At 38.0% G+C, this 19,704-nt stretch overlaps 1 protein-coding gene across 4 annotated transcripts in view; it reads left to right on the plus strand.

Moving 5' to 3' along the window:
* Positions 1 to 19,704, plus strand: part of LOC138032774 (uncharacterized) — a 259,215-nt gene that overhangs the window by 22,338 nt on the left and 217,173 nt on the right. For all 4 annotated transcript variants that reach the window (XM_068880499.1, XM_068880498.1, XM_068880501.1 and 1 more), the window contains 5 exons: positions 12,452 to 12,562; positions 14,540 to 14,656; positions 15,771 to 15,861; positions 17,185 to 17,565; positions 18,249 to 18,371. In XM_068880499.1, the coding sequence (XP_068736600.1) occupies positions 12,452 to 12,562; positions 14,540 to 14,656; positions 15,771 to 15,861; positions 17,185 to 17,565; positions 18,249 to 18,371 (823 nt within the window). The remainder of the gene's footprint in view (positions 1 to 12,451; positions 12,563 to 14,539; positions 14,657 to 15,770; positions 15,862 to 17,184; positions 17,566 to 18,248; positions 18,372 to 19,704) is intronic.

Consider the following 19,704-nt stretch of genomic DNA (forward strand, 5'->3'; position numbering starts at 1 on the left):
TGTCGCCCGTAGAGCCGTAATCAAAGTGAGCTGTCTTCCTAAAATTTTGCCAAGTGTGGTGTTTTGTACAACACTCAAACCAAATGAACAGTTCTCTGGTAACTCAGTATGGGTTCAACAAAGACAGAGAAGGAATCCATATAGTGGATCTGTTATCTCAGTTGTCTCGCTATTTGTCAGATTTGTATTTACCTGTTCTCAACTCTGCACAGTCTTCCGGTACAACAATTGGAAATTACACTAATAATCCATTGACGTGAATGGCGTTTTCGTGGATCTTTAAACAAAATATACCCTCATGGAGCTCAAGAATGGATCGTCAATTGGATGAGCAAAACAGCGCTGAAAACTTGAAATATCTGGATTTTAACAGACGAGTAATGGTCTTCGACAACAATTTCATTTTTCGCCTTTGGATATCAAGAGAGCTTTGTTTCTAATATTTTAGTAACTTGGTATTATATGAAACACGGAAATCAAATAGCAATTTTTTTATGGATTTAACCATAGTTACTAACTATGATTTAACAAATTAACATTGAAGGAATCGAACGCCTACAAGAATGCATCACAGTGTTTACTCAAGTCGCATCTTAGTTGTCTGACAATTAACATTTACCGGTATTTTGTACTCAACTCTGCAAAGGTGTAAAATATTTGGAAATGTGACAGTGAAGAATTATTTGAATGAAAGTTGTTGTCGCTTTTGTGCTTCATTATTTACGGCCAGCGTTCCGAGTCGAAAAGGGTTTTGATGTGAACTGTCAAAATGTATTTAATTGCATCTCTTGTTTGCACGCACGCAATTGAAATAGGAAGGTATTTTTGCCTCTAATAGTAAATATGTTGTTTGTTTCGATTAATTTTTCGCTGGAAAAGGATTTTGCCGAGATATTTCCAGCCTTTGTGAACTTTAATATCATGTTGTGTAATTTTCGAGCTTAACAAATTTGCATACGTGTGTTGAAATGTGATACGGGAGCATTTTTGTGGTATAGTGTAACGAAAATAAACAGGTCTGTTGGAAGCTTGCTTGAGTTTCAACAAAATGACCCCCAAAATCGGCAAAAAAAAATCTGACACTGATGAATAATAAAGTAGCTGCTATCCCCAAAACGATGGAATTACCTGGCGATAAATAACCTCGTCTTGGAGAGTTTTGACTGTCAACCTGAACCCAAAATGTTTGTCGCTGATCGTAACTTTTTATATTCTATATTCACGGTTCAAAATAAATGTTGTTTTCATGTCGTAAATATGTTATTCTCGAGCGATCGTCCTGGAAACTTCCTTCTGCTCTTTCTAAAAACTGTGTATCAATATTTATTTACTTTTGTATCAATATTTGTTTTTGCATAAAGCAAGCTAACAAAATCTGTACCTCGCTGAGTACGCATTTGTTAGCGTTAATAGTATTTTCGGTCCGATGCTTCTGTTTTATGACGGGTATATTATTTTGGTCTCCCATCCAAACACTAACCCCGCCCAACAGGGCTTAACTTCAGTAAACTTCGGTATTACAAAGCTGTCAGACTCAGAGGGCACGCTCAAACTTGTGGTCAAAAGAAGTTTATCAACATGTCAGCCCAGAAGCCAGTGTTTCTCACTTCCCATTTATTTTCTTCAATCTTTCTGGGTTCAGTACTTTGCTAGTAACCACATGTCTTCTCGGACTATTTACCCAAGACTTCTACCATAGCACTACAATGATAGACAATACCAAAACAATATCGTGCACTCAGTTAGAGCTACATATTACGCAAGGACAGGTCTGTTTCGTCGTACGAACGTGTTAGGACCTGTGAGCCAAAGGGCCTCGGACTTCTTAATGACCGCCCAACTTGAAAAAAATTGTCTGGAACGGTGCACGTACCACAGGCAACCCAGTGTACCCTCGCGGAGGGTCTAGTTCATTTAACATTAGATTTTCTGATGATGGTAACTTATATGTTAATGAATCAAGACTGGGTATTCGACTTAATTCGCTTTCCATTTTCGGAGCTAAGTTAATTATAAGGGATGGCCCGAAGCCTGGCTTGCGCAAACTTAGGCCCGGTTCAAACGTCGCATTTCACATTTGCCGAATACAACTCGAGAATTATCTGCATGTGAACTGCGACGTTTGAGTCATTAATTCGACAGAGTTGAATTAAATTCGACTTCTGCGGCTCTTCGACTGAGCGAGTCGAATATTCGAAGGAAGCTCGACAGTAGCTTCACACGACGCATTTCACATGTGCCGAATAAAATGCATAATTATGATAACGTATCTCAAGCAGTTCTCATTCGCGAACACTGAATCAACAGTTTTGAAACACGACCCGTCCAGTCGCGAGGGAAAGTCGTGAAAGCTTTAAAAAGGTATTTCAAAGTCCTTTTTTTCATTGGGCCAAAACTGCAAGCAAAAAGCGAAAACTAGCAATTGACAAAGCATCATAGTCAAATTCTATTATAAAGCAGAGTTTAATTAATAAAACTTGGATATTTGTTTTATAGGAACTTGTGTGCAAATGTTAAGGAAATGTAATTGTAGACTGCAAATTTGCTTGGCGTTTGCGTAGGATGCAAATCTTTATAGTTTCCACAGATATGCTCAAATTTGCTTCTCCGTAAAGATAGCAGTTTAACATCATCTTCGTTTTGTTGTCATAGGCAGTGTGCATATGATATTTGTTACACATTTTACTGCTGTGGTAAACTTTCAATTTTTACATAACCGTTATATTGTTAAACGAAAACTGCACTGGTATTCGGAAGCTGTTGAGTCTCATCAGCGGCAACGTCCTACAACAAAAATCAAGCAAAGGTAACTAAAATGCTTGGGCCTCAAAGTCAACCTCGTTCCCAGAATCTTTACGGAGGGGCAACCAAAATAGCGGACAAAGACCCTGGAAACGAGGTTTTGTGACAAATGGAATCGGTTATCGACGGTTTGAAATTCGCGCGGGCGATGTGTTCTTTCCTCTTTCTTTCCGTTGTTGGACGACTAAGGTTTACGGGGATTCCTTGACATTTATGTGGGTGAAATGGCAGTACGAAATCCGAAAGAAAGGGCAACGACCATTCACACCATAACGTCGAGAACCAGCTCTAGTATTTTTACAGTAGTTCGCCACAAAGATACACGCCAGTCTCATGAACGTTGAATGGTCAGTCTTTGTAATGTTCTATGCCTATTTCAAGTCTACAATTCCCGCTAATTGCAATACCACCAGAGAAACCTAGCGAGAGTAGACTTCGCTCGCTGCTTGACATGGAACCGTTGAATCTAGACTCATATACGTATGCTTAAGCTTACTGGATTGTGATCAGGGAGTTCAGAGACGGTGTTCGAGCAAGAGATTCGGCCAACGTCAGCAGCATTAATCGATAAAGAATTCCTGGCAAAAATAGAGACCTTCTTCCAAAAGGAAACGGAGTTCAACGAACGTTTGGAACAAATACAAAGGGTGGCGGAACAGCTAGATTAAGCAAAAAATTGCCGAAGGAGTTTTCGGTAGGTCACCTTACTGATACAACTGAAAGTAAATGCCTTAAATTTTGTATAGAATAGCCTTGCTTTTTCATAACACGTTTGATCGCTGATTCATTGAGACTTGCATCATCCATCCCTCCCCCTGCAAGGACAGTCTTTACTTTTGCAGACCTACACATGTACTCCCTCAGTATTTTCACGTAATGTTATTAAGGCCACTTAAAACAATACCAATAATAAGGAAAGGGGAATGATATCTCTGCATTCCTATCACAGCCCATTATATCCGTCCCCTTATTTGCCACTTATAGTACATGTATTTTTATACGCCTAGTTCTTCAAACAACACTGCTAGTAGAACACAAGAGTGGCCGCATATTCTATGGTTACTTCCTCATCACCACGTCATAGGAAATAGTTACATATATCCTTGCACAAGCAATGTGGTGTACAGTGGCAAGGTTTGGTGGAATACCAAATTTCCTATGATATGGTATACCTTCACTGGTGTCTCATGTCCAAACAATATCACATGTTTAGTATCTGAAGCCTTTTTATACCAAGCTATTCACCAAACCTTGCCACTGCACACCACATTGCTTGTGCAAGGATATACTGTATGTAACTATTTCATATGACATGGTATACAAAGCTTTCTCACTTGTTACTTGTTACTTGTACATGTATTTTCCTGTGACATGGTCTACCTTCACTGGTGTCTCATGTCCAAACAATGTAACATGTTTAGTACCTGAAGCCTTTTATACCAAGCCATAAAATATAATTGTAGCCAATCAGAATACAGTGAAGACTGTGAAATAATAACTGTACATGCAGCTGTATTCCACCAAACCTTGCTACTGCACACCACATTGCTTTTGCAAGGATATAATTATGTAACTTTTTCCTATGACATGGTATACAAAGCTTCCAACATTAAAAGTTAGTAACCCAAGTCATTTTTTCAAGAGCCCAGAATTAATTAATTCCAGGCGGGATCATATTTATGAGAAAGTGGTGATGAATCAAATAAGCACCCGTTCAAGCTACTTATTCAGAAATTTGGTCGCCTGGGCTTGCAAATAAGGCACCTCAGGCGACCGTTAGGCAGCAGCCTTGCAAAGCTTTGTCACATGTTATTTGTCACTAGTATTTTGTTTGCATGTACATGTACAGGTGTATACAAGCCTTTACAAAAAAATCCAATTGTGTTTTGTGGTATTCTATAGTACATGTAGACTACTCAAAAGCATTGCATTACTAGAATTTCTCATGAAAGATTATAAAGCTATCATACATGTACGTGTACTGTAGAACTGGCTCTCTAAAATTTAAAACAAAAGTTTTGAGGAATAAAGATTCCCCAGGATGTCTTTTTTTATTGTTTGAACCAGACAAAGTACGCATCACAGTTCTCCGTCTAGTTCATACAGTAACAATATAAAAAGGACATCCTGGGGAATTTTTATTTCTCATGATTCCGCCACTGTTTAAATTGGATATGGTAAAACTCACAATATCATGCTTTTAGTACTTTATGGCCAGGAATCCAAGAAAAAAAGAGCAATTTATAGGTGAAATACCAAAGTTGTTTTGAGTTGTAGCCCTCAGACATTAATTCCATTAAAAAATCAAGAAAAATTAAAAATCAATAATTATTATTGATTTTATCACATGCACAAAATGATCAATTTGGACACTTGTCCAAGATGGACACTTGTGGAAGGCTTTCACAGGCTTCCAGATAAGTTTGCAATTGCTTTAGCTTCATTATTCAGTTTCATTTACACCAGAGGATTGCTCATGAATGGCCAAGTGGTGTGTTACATAATTCATTGAAATGTACATGTAGCTTATGCATTGATTGATTGATTGATTGATTGACTGGTGTGAATATTTTCTAGCGCCTACATGTACCTCAACCACAAGATGCAGTGCTGAAGGAAATTGTGCATTGAAATTTAATTGGAGGGAATTTCTTGTGATGCAAGAAGCAGACAGTCCTCCGATTGTGAATTGTGATGCAACTGTAAATTAATGTCTTTGTGTCAATACTTGGGAGGGTAGAGGTTTCATTGTCATTCTGGATAGTCACCGTATGAAATTAATCTTATGACATTAACTGTTTCAAGTGTTGTTTCAGACATCACGTAATTATAGCAGAGTTGAATGCCTTCACATTAAACAGGTTAAACGCAAGCAAGAGATCTTCAGTGCGACAATCAGTGACTTCCTCTGTTAACACAAGAGCAGTTTCTCAATACTTTTTGACTACATTGTAACATCAAGAGAGGTTTCACTATCCTTTAAGTCTGAGAAAATTGTCAGTCATCTTTCAATCGTAAATACATCAAGCATAAGCAGTAACATAAGTATAAGTGATATCTTTCCAAGAGACGTATCTGCACATGACAGCAATGATTAATAGATCAATGTAATATAAGTACTATCATCTGAACTGGTGGGTGGCAAACCTCATACAGTTTGATGTAACTTGTAAAGTAGGTCTAACCATGCAGTTAATTTGTTATTATAGTATACTAATTTGTAGTATTTTCCATCTAAACGGGTGGGTGGCAAACCTCATACAGTTTGATGTAACTTGTAAAGTAGGTCTAACCATGCAGTTAATTTGTTATTATAGTATACTAATTTGTAGTATTTTCCATGTAAACGGGTGGGTGGCACACCTCATACAGTTCAATGTAACTTATAAAGTACATCTAACCATGCAGTTAATTTGTCATCGCATACTAATTTGTAGTATTTTCCATCTGAACGGGTGGGTGGCACACCTCATACAGTTCAATGTAACTTGTAAAGTAGGTCCAACCATACAGTTAATTTGTCATAGCATACTAATTTGTAGTATTTTCCGTCTGAACTGGCGGGTGGCACACCTCATACAGTTTAAAGGAGAACTGAAGGCTAGAAGATCAATTTTTTTTGTGTCTTATTATTATCGAAATATAACGTCCTTTAACTGAAGAAACAAGAAAAATCCTTCTTCATCTTGAAAGGCCTTGAATTTGCCCAAAATCTTTGGTTGTTTTTTCAATTTGAACGCCCGCCATTTTGTTTGCTTTTCCTTCCGGTTACTTCCAAAAAAGGAATGTCAGCCGCCATGTTGTGACGTCATTGCGCACAAGCAAGCAGCTGGTTTCACTGAAATCTTCTGTTATCGTTAAGTCTCAACATAGTACTCCGCTTTCTTCGTCGTTAATACACGTAAGTTTATGGCAGAACTTGAACCATATTCTTTCGATCCAATGCGAGAAAGTTCAGGATCGCAGGAAGAGGAAGCAACCGAAAGGGAAGGCTCAAGATGGGGAAATACGACTTGGTGCAGCTGTGATTTTTGCTTTAACCGGGAGGCCGGGACAGCAAGAAAAGGAATGCATCTGCTGCCGCGATATAGAGGAGCTATGAACAAATCTCAGGTGAATTGATTGTATTCAAAAGGCAATAAAAACAACTTGATTACTAAGAGATTCTGTTGGCTGCTTTGTTTTGTCTGTCATTTCGATTCAATTTGAGAAACTATTCGTTGTGTAACGCAGCATTCTAGCTTTTCGACCGTGTTTACAAAGAAAAGTGCTATAAACTGCCATCGCGGGTCTGAGTGCTGCGATTAATGAACAACATGTATGTAAACACATAAGCTCTGTTCGTAGTTTTGCGAATTTTCAAACTTCAATTAAACATCTTTGTGATCGTTGTCGAGTTTATAAAACCCAGCTTGAAGTGCGAATGCCAATCACGAAATAACGTGTCCCAGTTGCTTGCAAAAACAACCTTTCGGTTCACTTCTCCGGCGCATGGTTTGCCACTGAAATCTCCCGACTAAAGAAAACATAACTTACTCACTGGGCATAAATGGAGTCGCAAAGTTATTCATCATTTCATCAATTACATGCAATTGTCGCATCGACCGCTGTGGCCAAGACACCTTCAAAACAGGAGGGTTCGAAATGATCCGAACAGATGTGACAGGGCTGGATATTTGGCTAGTTTTTTCTTCTAAATTCGGATGATCCATTCTTCGAGAAGGACTTCATTTTAAAGAGGGAAACGATGAGAGTTCTACTAGAACAGCCCACAATAGCGCACTGAACCATTTTTCAAGTTTCCCGCGTTCAAGCAAGTGAGCGCAATGACGTCACGCATAGCGCCCAAGCCTGCTATAGTACAGCCAAAATGGCTGACTTCCATCGAGTGACCAATACGGATCTCTCTGGCCTCATAAAAACGTCAAAATGTAAGGAACCCCCCTGAAATACTCGAATATTTCCTTTAACTAAGTCAGGCACGACAAATTTGGCGAAGGAAAAAATATTTCATTTTTATCTTCAGTTCTCCTTTAATGTAACTTGTAAAGTAGGTCTAACCATGCAGCTATTTTGTTATAGTATACTAATTTGTAGTATTTTCCATCTGAACTGGTGGGTGGCACACCTCAAACAGTTCAATGTAACTTGTAAAGTAGGTATAACCATGCAGTTAATTTGTTATAGTATACTAATTTGTAGAATTTTCCATCCGAACTGGCAGGTGGCACACCTCAAACAGTTCGATGTAACTTGTAAAGTAGGTCTAACCATGCAGTTAATTTGTTATAGTATACTAATTTGTAGTATTTTCCATCTGAACTGGCGGGTGGCACACCTCATACAGTTCGATGTAACTTGTAAAGTAGGTCTAACCATGCAGTTAATTTGTTATAGTATACTAATTTGTAGTATTTTCCATCTGAACTGGCGGGTGGCACACCTCATACAGTTTGATGTAACTTGTAAAGTAGGTCTAACCATGCAGTTAATTTGTTATAGTATACTAATTTGTAGTATTTTCCATCTGAACTGGCGGGTGGCACACCTCATACAGTTCGATGTAACTTGTAAAGTAGGTCTAACCATGCAGAAAATGGCCTCAGAGACGGGGAGGAATGAGAGGCAGCAGTATATTTTTAGGTTGATTGAAATCTATGAATACTACAATCATGGACAGAAGTGTTGAGACAATTTAGGAAAACTAACGCTTTCTAACAAACAGTAGAATTTTGTATTCAAATGAAAACATCTTTTTCATCTGTAGTCACCCCCTCTCCCCCAAACAATGTTGCAAAATGCTTCGTGGATGTCTAGTTGTTTCCAACATTGAAAAAGGGGAAAGGAGAGGCTACCTTTCACGAGGGGAGAAAGCAGAATTTACACCAAAGAAAAAGGTTGGTAATTTTCATGTGTCTCAACAACTTCTGTCCATGATTGTAGGTAAAGTAGAAAACCAAAGGTATTACTTATACCATGAGCAACTACTGTGCAATGACAAGTATATCATTGCAATTTGGAATACTTTTGAGTGGTGATTTCTTGAGCTGCCTTGTTTAAATCTGCTTATTTCTGACCTGGATGCTGAAAATTTCCATGATTTTCATTACTGTAATTTCACCTTTTTCTAACATTAATATACATATATGTTTTCCTTTAATGCCACTTTACTAGCTATCTAAATTAGTTGTTGTTAAAATGCTGTTAAAATGCTGTTAAAGAATTAGCCCTTTTCACTCCTAATAGAGGAGGAACTCCCCAGAATTAAAATTTCTTTATGCAAAGTCCCAAGAAATAATACTAAGCAAGAGGTCTGCCAAAAAGGGTTGCATTTGAATGGTAACGTTACAGGATTTCATCCTCAAATTTAACAGTTTGAGTGAAAAAATTATCTTGTCATAATTAATTAAATTGGTCAGAGAGTGAAGGGGTTAAATAGGCCCTTTCTGAGTTCCACAAACCTAAAAGGCTTCTTTTTGAAACAGGTTTGAGGCAACTCTGAAAAAGCCTATTCAAAATATTTTAGAGAATGAATATTTCTCTTATAGGCTATTAAAAGATCTGATTGATGTATATATAGTATAATTATGTATATACAATTTGTAATTTGTTATTGTTTTACCCCCAGTCTTTAGTAGATAATTATGTTCACGCTAAATTTACTTTATAGGATGAATTAAAAATCATTTGAACATATAAAATGAAATGTCACTGGTTCTCTTTGATGTGTTTAAGTGGCAATCTTGTTTAAAACTTGAACTTTCATTATAAAATCATTTGCTAATGGGGCAAACTTCCGCAATATTAAGAGTTTTATCACATTTTGCCGCCTCAAGTGAACTTGTTCAAAAGTTTGACTTTGATTTTATTTGCTATACCTAAGCAAACCCGGTAAATCGTAGGAGTTTTACACATTTTGCTGTTCAAGCAAACTCGCTTAAAACTTGAACTGTGTTTATATTTACTACCTGAGCAAACATGCTGCATAGTAAGAGTTCGATCAAATTTGCTGCCCTCAAGCAAACTTGTTCAAGACTTAGGTTTTGACCACATTTGCTGCCCCAAGCATAATTTGATCAAATTTGCCACCCAAGAGCAATTGTTCAAAATAAGTGTTTTGACAACATTTGCGGCGTGAGCAAACGTGTTTAATACTAAGGGTTTGCTCACATTTGCTATTTAAAACAATCTGGTTCAATGATTTGCGGCGTGAGCAAACGTGTTTAATACTAAAGGTTTTCTCACATTTGCTATTTAAAACAATCTGGTTCAATGATAAACAGTTGCCTGCAGTTTCCAATATGTGCAAACATGATAAATAAAATAAGATTCTGATCACCTTTACTACCACAAGCAAACACTGTTCCACTTTAACATTTCGCTCACATTTCCAACCCTGCTTTAACTTCCTCAAAATAATGAGTTTACACGTTTTTACAACAGGAGCAAAAGCTGTGCGCTAATTTGCGTCATGTGTAAAGACAGTTCAAAGAAACACATTTCCATCCACATTTGATCAGTATGTAAATAACCCCCAAATTTGCACGCACACGTTACCTTTGCACACAGGAGCAAATCTTAAACAAATGTGGCATTTACCACCGTTGCTATGGGTGGCAAATCTAGTGCAATATCAATCTTTGCTCTTCAGCAAATTTGAGCAAATTTCTGCAAATGTGGTATTTACTACACTTTTGCTGTACTTTGGTTACCCTCGTAAATCCATTTTTTCGTCCAGTGATTAACACAAATGGGACAAAATCCACTCCTTTTCCTTGCTGTAATTGTTCGTGAAACTGAATTATATTAGCAGGCTCGTAAGTGTTATTTTCTACATTGCATTCATCCTTGTATTCCGTTCATTACATTACTTCGGCTTTCATTCATCTCTTGTCTGATTAAATCCGTGATTGTTTTGGCTCGTGTGATAAATTAACTTTGACATCATTAAGTTTGAATCAAATGGCATATTTAATTATTTTAGTTGATCAAAATAGGAGTTATATTGGGCAGATGTGAAATCCAACGTTTGAACCGGGCCTTAGGAAAAAACCTTTCAAAAACAAAATTCAACAATTTTTACTTGTGTTGCTTGGTGATGAGGATGATTATGTTGATGTCTCAACATTAATCTTAAAAATTACCAGTTATCATTAATCAGACACTAATTATCAATACTACTTCCTTTTGTTTCATGTCCTCTTATAGGTTCTTGCTTTATCTAAGTTCTAGCTATCTGTGAATGCGTGTGTATTCCTATTATCTTATTTTATTTTATTTATTTGTTACTTTACCTGATTTACTATTAATCTATTTTGCTAAATTTGATTGTAAGTTACATGTACACAGCCCGCCTCGATTAGCTTTTCTATATGCGGGTTGTGTATTTCTTCAATTTGTTAAATTTAAACATTGAAATAAAATGATGATCGTGATGATGATGAGGATGATGATGATGATGATGATGATGATGTATATTCCAAAAAAAGTGTTAGTGGTATTAAAAAAATGATAATAAAAGAGTTCTTTTACTGATCAGTCTTAAAACTTAGTAGTTAGAAATGTCTTATTTTCCTCAATAAAACAGCTTGAATAACGGCCGGCTTTGAGTGGCACTAAGTGTACTATCCTATGGTTGCTGTCATCAACAATGTTATCACAGGAAGAGATCAGCTCCGACAGTGGCATCGGTGTAGGTCTTGCTGTGGGAAAGTTATGCGTATGACACGTTTGCATGTGAATGCCTTTTATTTCTTCAGATAAATCCTAGCTATAGGTAAAGCTGTAATGAAAGGCTTGACATGTATATTCAGGCACAGAGAAAGCTAATGCAAGAGCAATAAAAACCTAACAGTATTTCGAAGCCAATGGCTTCACGCTTTAGGGCAGGCTAACAATCCTTTAAGGCCAACGGCGGCACGCCTTAGGAAAGCTTTCAAGTTAGGATTTCCACATAATCATTCCATTTTAGGCCGTTCCGACCTTATATCAATTACTACGATCTTGGCGAAAGACACATTTTGCAAAGACTGACCGTTAAGTTGTGTATGTGTAATCGCATGAACTCGAGGTTAATTAAAAATTAATTTCACGCGTATTTGTATAGTTTTCACAATATTGCCCGATTGGAACATTGCGATTACATGTTTAACGCATAAACTTGCAAACTTACTGAGGGAGGCCAGTTCAATTCCGCAACAAATGAACACTTAACTCTAAAAAAATTTAAGCAAACACGCTTTCATTCGGTTAAGGGCCAACTCCATAAATCGTTGCTGTCAAGAGAAATAACTATTAAACGCATTTTATATGTAGATAAATATTCTCTTGTAACCTCGCTTGCTCTGGCTGAGCAACTGTTAACCAATGAGCAACTGTTAACCAATGAGGATCAAGTAATCATGCCCTCTTGATTACAAAGGTGCCCTAGCTCGTGATTAACAACAACTACAAAAAAAAAAATGCTCTCCATCTCAGTTAATCAACATTCAGTAATTTTATGATACCCATGTGATAAACTAGGGAATCCAAGGATGGAGAGTGTCTCCTAATACAAACCATGAGCTCTTTCTTTGCCTTCCGACAGATAATGGGAGTAAATTCGGGCATAAAAACATTGAGTTACTTATTTGTTTGTTCGTCTTTTCAGAATTGGTTGGCGTTCGAGACCTTGCACAGACCATTATTTTCAGAGCACAATAATGTCAGCTTTCCAAATGGGATCTTACCTTCCAAGAGTAACAATTTCGCTTTTTGCCAGGTGTGAAAATGTAACAATGATTAAAAAAAAAATGTGCGGAAGAGGGCAAGGGGTTACCAATCCCATTTCCATGTGCCCATTTCTTTGCAGATTACATTTAATTTATTAGTGTCGGTCCAAATATCACTTGCCATGTCAACGGAACATTTATCATATTCCCATTTTCCAATTTTTCCCCTAACAATCCGAGTTGCGATGATCAAAATCACATTTCCCACTGCAGTGTTATCAGGACCTTTTGCAGCAATGAACATAATGACTTCATTTGTATATCATCATCGTTAAACACTTAGTTTTTACTGAGGAAAATAGTAATCACTAGATGCAGTAACGTTAAGAAAATTCCCTTCTTGAGTGGACTCCATGAGTACGGTTGTACGGCCGCACAATCAAAATTTTCAATATGACCATCTCCCAAGCCATTCTATTTGGAGATGGCCGCTTTTGTCTTAGTTCAATTATAATCTCTCGGAGGCGTTTCTGCATATGCCTCATAATTACAAGAGCAAAACATTCCTCTTCTTTGTTTAAAAGTCTTTGACAAATGAAAAGAGACAGAACCAAACAATTTTCCATGGTACCAAACGTCGATAACAAACCCAAAGCCCTTGAATTTCAATGGACATGGTTTACACTGCGACATAAGCATAAGCAAAAGCTGTGTTAACCTGGAGAAACATAAGCATAGGCATAAGCATAAGCATCAGAAAAAGGAATCGTTTCCGTTTCCATGCTTATGCTTTTGTCACGTTTATAACTGTGTAAACCGGGTTCTGCATAAACATAAGCTTAAGACCGCGGTGTCCGCTGTTTTTGATGCCAACGGTTAATATAGCAACAGAGTTTATGTTCGCGGGCATAAATATGTTTTGGGCCCGACTCAGACTCATTTTAGCCCGAGCCGCTAGGCTATCACTTTGGAGGGCATTGAGAAAATAAAAACTGAAAAAAATGACAACAGAACAGTCTGAACAATCACGCGAGCATTTACAAGTTGAATGGCTTTTATTTTTCCCTCAATGAAAATGCACAATAGCTGGCTAGAAATTACGAAATCTTGCCATTCGACTCTCAAAAATTATAGAAGACATGAAAGGAAAGTTCGACAAAGCTTATTTGTAAGTGTTGAAATTAATAGTACAATTGCTAAAGTGACAGTTTGGCATAATTGGTTGAACAGAGTGCGTTTGGCTTGAAGCCACAAAACTTACATTTTCTTCGTTGTTTGTTTGTAGATATTTTTCCTCTAGTTGAGAAGACTGCGAATTTACATTTTCTTCGTTGTTTACTGCATTTTCAGCCATGGTTTGGGCATGAAAATGGCGCTATCATTTCCGTTTCACCAACGCAGCAAGACGCTATGGCTTCTCGATTTTGATTGGCTGCTTAAATCGTACGACTGTTTGATTTTCACTTTTCATTGGTTTATTTCAGCGGGCTAAAATACATTTCAGCCCTCCAAATTCTCCATTTTAGCCCGAAAAATGAGCCACAATGCTCGACAAAGTGATAATAATAGCTCATAGTGCCTAAGATCAATGGCTTCCGAAGGTAAAGGGTTTTTTTTTTTTTTTTCTTTCTTTTTTTTTTTTTTTCTGGAGCTAACTGCGTCTGCGTATGTTACTTTTCTTATGCTTATGCAACATGTGTGGACTTCGTTATGCTTATGCTTATTTCGCAGTGTAAGCCAGGCTCAACCCTTGTCGAAAGTGAAACTATGTAACTATAAATGTGGTAATAAAGATCTACAGGCTAAATTATCTAATTTGTTTTGGTTCAACTGCGAAATGATTACGATGGTACTGGGTTTTAATTTCTGATCCCGTTGAGTGGAGATAGACTTGTTTGTTAATTTAACGGTTTTATTTTCGCCAGAAAGACTCTGCACTTTGCAGTTGACTCGCCATGAGGTAGAGAAGTTTAAGTAAACACGACCTGTTGACAAAGACGCCGGGTTTTTAATTTTGTGATTTACAGGTCGTGAATTTTACGCGAACGTACAATAGCTACCCAACAGTCATACTTACAGCCAAGCATTCTAGCGGAGGAGGGAATGCATCTCCGGATTGCAACGGAATTGTCAGCTGGATTGAGGTAGAGATTTAAAATCCTTGGGGGTTTCCTGGGAGGAGAGAATAGGAAAAAAAAAACACTTTGGGTTGCCTACAATTGCTCAAAATAAGAGAGATACCCTACCAAAGATAACCCGTAATAGCTTGGAGAATTTCCCTTACTCACTACAGTTGAAATTAACACTTTCTAAGAATTTTAAGCCAAGGTGTGAAACTCCGGAAAATGGGATCTATTATTTAGCCATGACAAGCCATCTTTGAAACATTAACCTGGAATCATCACCGAGCGCACGAAACTAGCACCTCTCCCAAACTGCGCGTTTCATTGAAAAAGAAAGAGATTCGTAGGGCACTTACCATTCGACAAACCTTTCCGGTTTGAAATTTCGGAAATTCCATTTGCCTAATTAAACGGTACTTTTGGGTTAAACTAACCCGCCCCAAGTCACCGCGCGCTTGCATGAGACTTGAGCCAGCCATGGAGCTTGCTCTGAGCACGAGTCAGAAGACTGTGTCTCGAAACCAGAATTTGGTCAAATGGAACGCGCCATTTCGGTGGGAGCGGTCGGATCGGTCATTTGGGATCACCTTCAAAGGTGATCCCAAATACTCCGGTCGGACAATGTACCGTTCCATTTGACTTCTAACCGAAATTTCCGGAATATTTCGTGGAATGGCTAGCGCCTGTAGGCTCCTGCCTCTGATTTCTCACTTGTCCTCTCCCAGTTGCCTCGCAACCAGTCTATTATCCTTCTCACGAGCACTTTACATCGTTAACATCAACAGTTGCACACCATATTTTGGTTCTTTAACAGATTTGTATTCAGTCTTTTCTTTGTCAGGGTAAAACGAAAAAGAACCGCGGGCAAATTTTGTTATATTTGAAGTGTAGTCAGCTATTCTCGTTCCATATCCTATCGTTTTCTTCGATTGACTGCCGAGGGAAGGAGGGAGGGAGGGGTGGGGGGTAGAGGAAGGTGAGAGAATTCGTAATGCATCAATGTTGTTGTAATATCTTCGCATCCAAGGCACGCCAAAGCAAATGGAAAGATCTCGAAAACTAGGCTGTTATGTTGTACGCATTGCATTTTGCATTTTGAATCACTTTTGCTCATTGTTCTTGTTTTTCCCTTAAGTTCATCAGCAACGCAAGATTTAAAATCTGCATCAAAGAGCTATTTGTTCAGCGGTTTGACCCACTAACTGTGTCGTACGCGGTGTTAGCAGGTACATACGATATTGAGAGAGTCAAGCTGTGTAACGGCAGTGCAGTTAATTTTGTGTCGTTTTACCATTAAGTAGCCCCTTCTCGCTATACAACTTAACATTAAACGAAATATGCTGAAATTGCAGTCAGGAATTTGCATAATTTTTGCAAGAAATTTTGGACTTGACGTTTTTGAAGTTAAACGACGTTCACTAAAAACTTGATAAAGACGTTTCGACCGAAAATGACCGACCGAATGTTTTCGGTCCAAACGTCTTTATCAAAATTTTAGTGAACGTCGTTCGACTTCAAAAAAGTCAGTGTCCAGACTTTCTTATAGTAACTTAACGTTAACTCAGAAATTTCTTTTAAACAACACAAACCAAAGCTCCTTGACAAAAATGTCTGTCGAGCAGACATAATTAAAGTTACAAAACAACAGAGGGAACTTTGAATAACTGCTGGCCTGAAAACTTTTCAAATATCCAATTCCCAATCCATTTTAATCGTCTTCAGTTTTGCCCATCCCTGCCTCCTCCTTGCATTTGCTGTTTTATTCAAACCTTCCTTTAATGTTCTAAGCAGTTTGCATGTTTCGCTTTATTTGGTTGCCAGTTTCCAGTCGCTGACTTTGGCAAAATTTTGTGACACATCAAAACACTAAAAGAAGTTCTTGCATCAATGAAAACCACAAAATAATGCTGTAGTTTTGTTGCCAATGACCGCTGAAAAGCACTGAAGCTATTATTTGTTGTGTGCAGCTAAGGATGGAGAGGATGAAAAAGGCTTGAAACTTGAAAAAAAAAAACTGGCCTTTCTTTTTTTTTTTCACCTTTTGATGCAGTGTCTTCACAAAGATACCAAAAATTAAATACGAATAGCTCTTTGTGCCATAAATACATTTCATATCTTGTCAGTTGGTTGTCAGGAATGTTGTGCGTGTGAGCTAAAGCACTAATTTAGATTTGTACCCATTTTGACTGCAAATTTAGCATGCCCTTTTACTGTCAAAGCTACCTATTAGGTTAGCTTGGGCCTGTTCTAGGATAAGAAACAGAGCATGCAACAACATCTCATTTTCTCTTAAGAAGTTAATTTTAGTCTTTGCAGACAATATCAAGAGAGCACAAGTAGGTTTTGTTCTTGAAAATTTTTCGAGCGAGAAAAAAGGACTTCACTCGAAGAGTGTCGACCTGATCCGTCTCGTTAAGCGGTAAAAACAAGTGGAGTAACGTTTTCCTTGAAAAATGCCAAAATTAAATAATTTTCCATCTTCTCAAAAAAATGCCCTTTTCAGATGATTTGTCAACACTGAACGTATCAATTTTTGTTCTCATTTTCAGATATCTGCCCTGATGACTGGATGTATTTTAAAGGATATTGCTACCAAAAACTATCATCCTGTGATTCCTGGAGCAATGGCCAGAGCAGGTGTTCTACAGTGGGAGCCAACCTCCCCAGTGTTCACAGCCAAGAAGAAAATGTCTTTCTGCAAAACTTACACAACGGAGAAAATGGTTGGCTTGGTTTATCTGACATAAATAGTGAAGGAACGTTCGTTTGGAGTGATGGAACTCGGTTTGACTTCCATTACTGGGCAACAAATCAACCCAATAACTTCCGTAATGAGGATTGTGTGCACACCCTTGGCTCACTTCAGGCTCACAAATTCAAATGGAATGATGTTAACTGTTCAAGCTGCCATAAATACAGCTGTAAGAAAGGTATGGAGTTAGCATGAAGTAATACAGCTGAGAGCTAGCCAAAGCATAGTCTCCTTCGGGGCCAATCAGGAGAGGGCTCAACTGAACGGTCCTCGTCGCCACGTGGCTGGTTCAAAGCGAACTGCACTCCTCTCTCTCTCTCGGAGTAAGCCAATCGCAGTGTAGCTTTCATGCTGGTGCCAAGGTTCGCGTTAAAAATTTCCACCAAAAAAACGACTCCATTTATTCGCTGCCAAAATGGAGGATCTTGGACAAGCGTTCAAAGTGGTAAACTAGCTTCAAATTCGGGACAAAAGTCAATATTGAGATTTACTGAAACGCCGGGATCGAGATGAAGTGCTTATTTATCCGACGAGATCGTTTTTGAATGAGCGATTGCGGTGTAAAGGAAAGAACATTAAAACTAGTTGGAGCAAGTCTCTGAAGTTTCAGCGAAAGGGAGGTATTTCAAAGCCCTAATTATTTACTTGCGCATCTTCAGAAGAGGTGGAGGTAATTTGTTTTCTTTCCATAACATATCAATGTTTTTGAAAGTGTCGAAAATTACTCTTACTCTTCGTGCGCGAAGCAAAACTGTAATTAAGCACCTGTGAATAAAAGTACAGCCCTTGAAGTATGCCAGTAAGAGTTATTTATTTGGGAACGCTGCATATTCGGTCGATTATATTTATTTCATAATTTAGACTACGACGAGTGCCAAGGGTTTTCCTACGCCTGTCCAGAGTATGCGACCTGCATTAACAATGATGGATCTTTCACCTGTCGATGCATTTTAGGATACAGTTATGATGGAAGGGATTGCTTGGGTATGTACTACTGATATGGAGTTTACAACGGTAACTAAAATAGACCTTTTCTCGGTTTCAGAAGTCATATTGGTTGGGCCGGTGGGGGGGAGCCAACACGGCCTAAATTACAGTGAATGTATGGGAATTTTGCCGATTTTGAACCGCTGTAAATCCTTTAAGGTCTGATGATTGTGGACAGAGAGAATACACCTCAAACAACACTTCAATTGAGATTATCTTGAATCAAGCTATAACGACCGTAAACGAAATTTGTAAATTACGTATGAACCCTTGTAAACAAAATAATGCAATTATCAGACCTTGTGCGTTGCACCCTGATTCATTTTCCGTTGGCTGAATAATATTAATAAAATGACTAAATACATTTTAGAATTTTTTGAAATGTGCTTTTTTTGCAGCGGAGTTATACAGGTTTTATTAATCACTTTAAACCGCGTTTGCCCCCCAATCAAGATAGCGTCAGAAACTGGGAAAAGGTCTATCGTGTACTATAACTGTAAAAATGCTGTTTTATTTACAAGTATATAATTGTAAGAAAGCTGCTCTCTTACGTGAAAAAGCTGCACTTTTACCATTATATAAATGTTTTAAAAAGGTGCATTTTTACTGAAATATCTGTTTGTAGAAAAAAACTGCTTTGACAAGTACAGCAGCAGTAAATAATTAAGCAACCCGGCTTTACGACATCAAGGAGATCAAGGAGTATAAACCATTCCTTTAGAGTGGAGAGCAGTAAATTAATCATTTATCTCTCTTAAACCGAAGTAGAACGCTGAGACCTCTTCCTGCTGAAATACCGTGGTGCTGTGATTTTTTATAGTCTATGTTAGCCATACACATATCCTTTATTGACGACATCACAATCATTTTAATCTCAGTGTAAAAATTTGAGGCAAAATTTGGTTTAGGTCACAGTTTGTGACCGCGTGCAAGAAATTCATAATTCAGTTTTGTAAACCCACGGTCCGAGCGCTACAACTTTCCAACGACTTATATCAGTGTCCTGAATTTTTGGTTAGCTTGTGCTAGTGGTATAGGTGTTATTTATTGGTAGAGCGACATAGTGCGAAACACCGTTTTCTTACGTGTCACGACTTGCAAAGATGAACGAAATTTGCAATTCAGTTTTGTAAAAAAACGTTCCGAGCGCCCGGTGTCCTGAATATTTTGTTGTCTTGCGCTAGCCGTATAAGTATTATTTATTGGTAGAAATCACTTTTCCTGGCCTTTAATAAGTGCTGCATAATACGAAACACTGCTTTCGCAGAGGCACCCAACGTCAATTTTCGGAAAATATCTGTTCGGAAGACGATTTGAGATCTAGAATTTT

The sequence above is a fragment of the Montipora capricornis genome, chromosome 14 (genome assembly GCF_036669925.1).
Source record: "Montipora capricornis isolate CH-2021 chromosome 14, ASM3666992v2, whole genome shotgun sequence".
NCBI lineage: Eukaryota > Metazoa > Cnidaria > Anthozoa > Scleractinia > Acroporidae > Montipora > Montipora capricornis.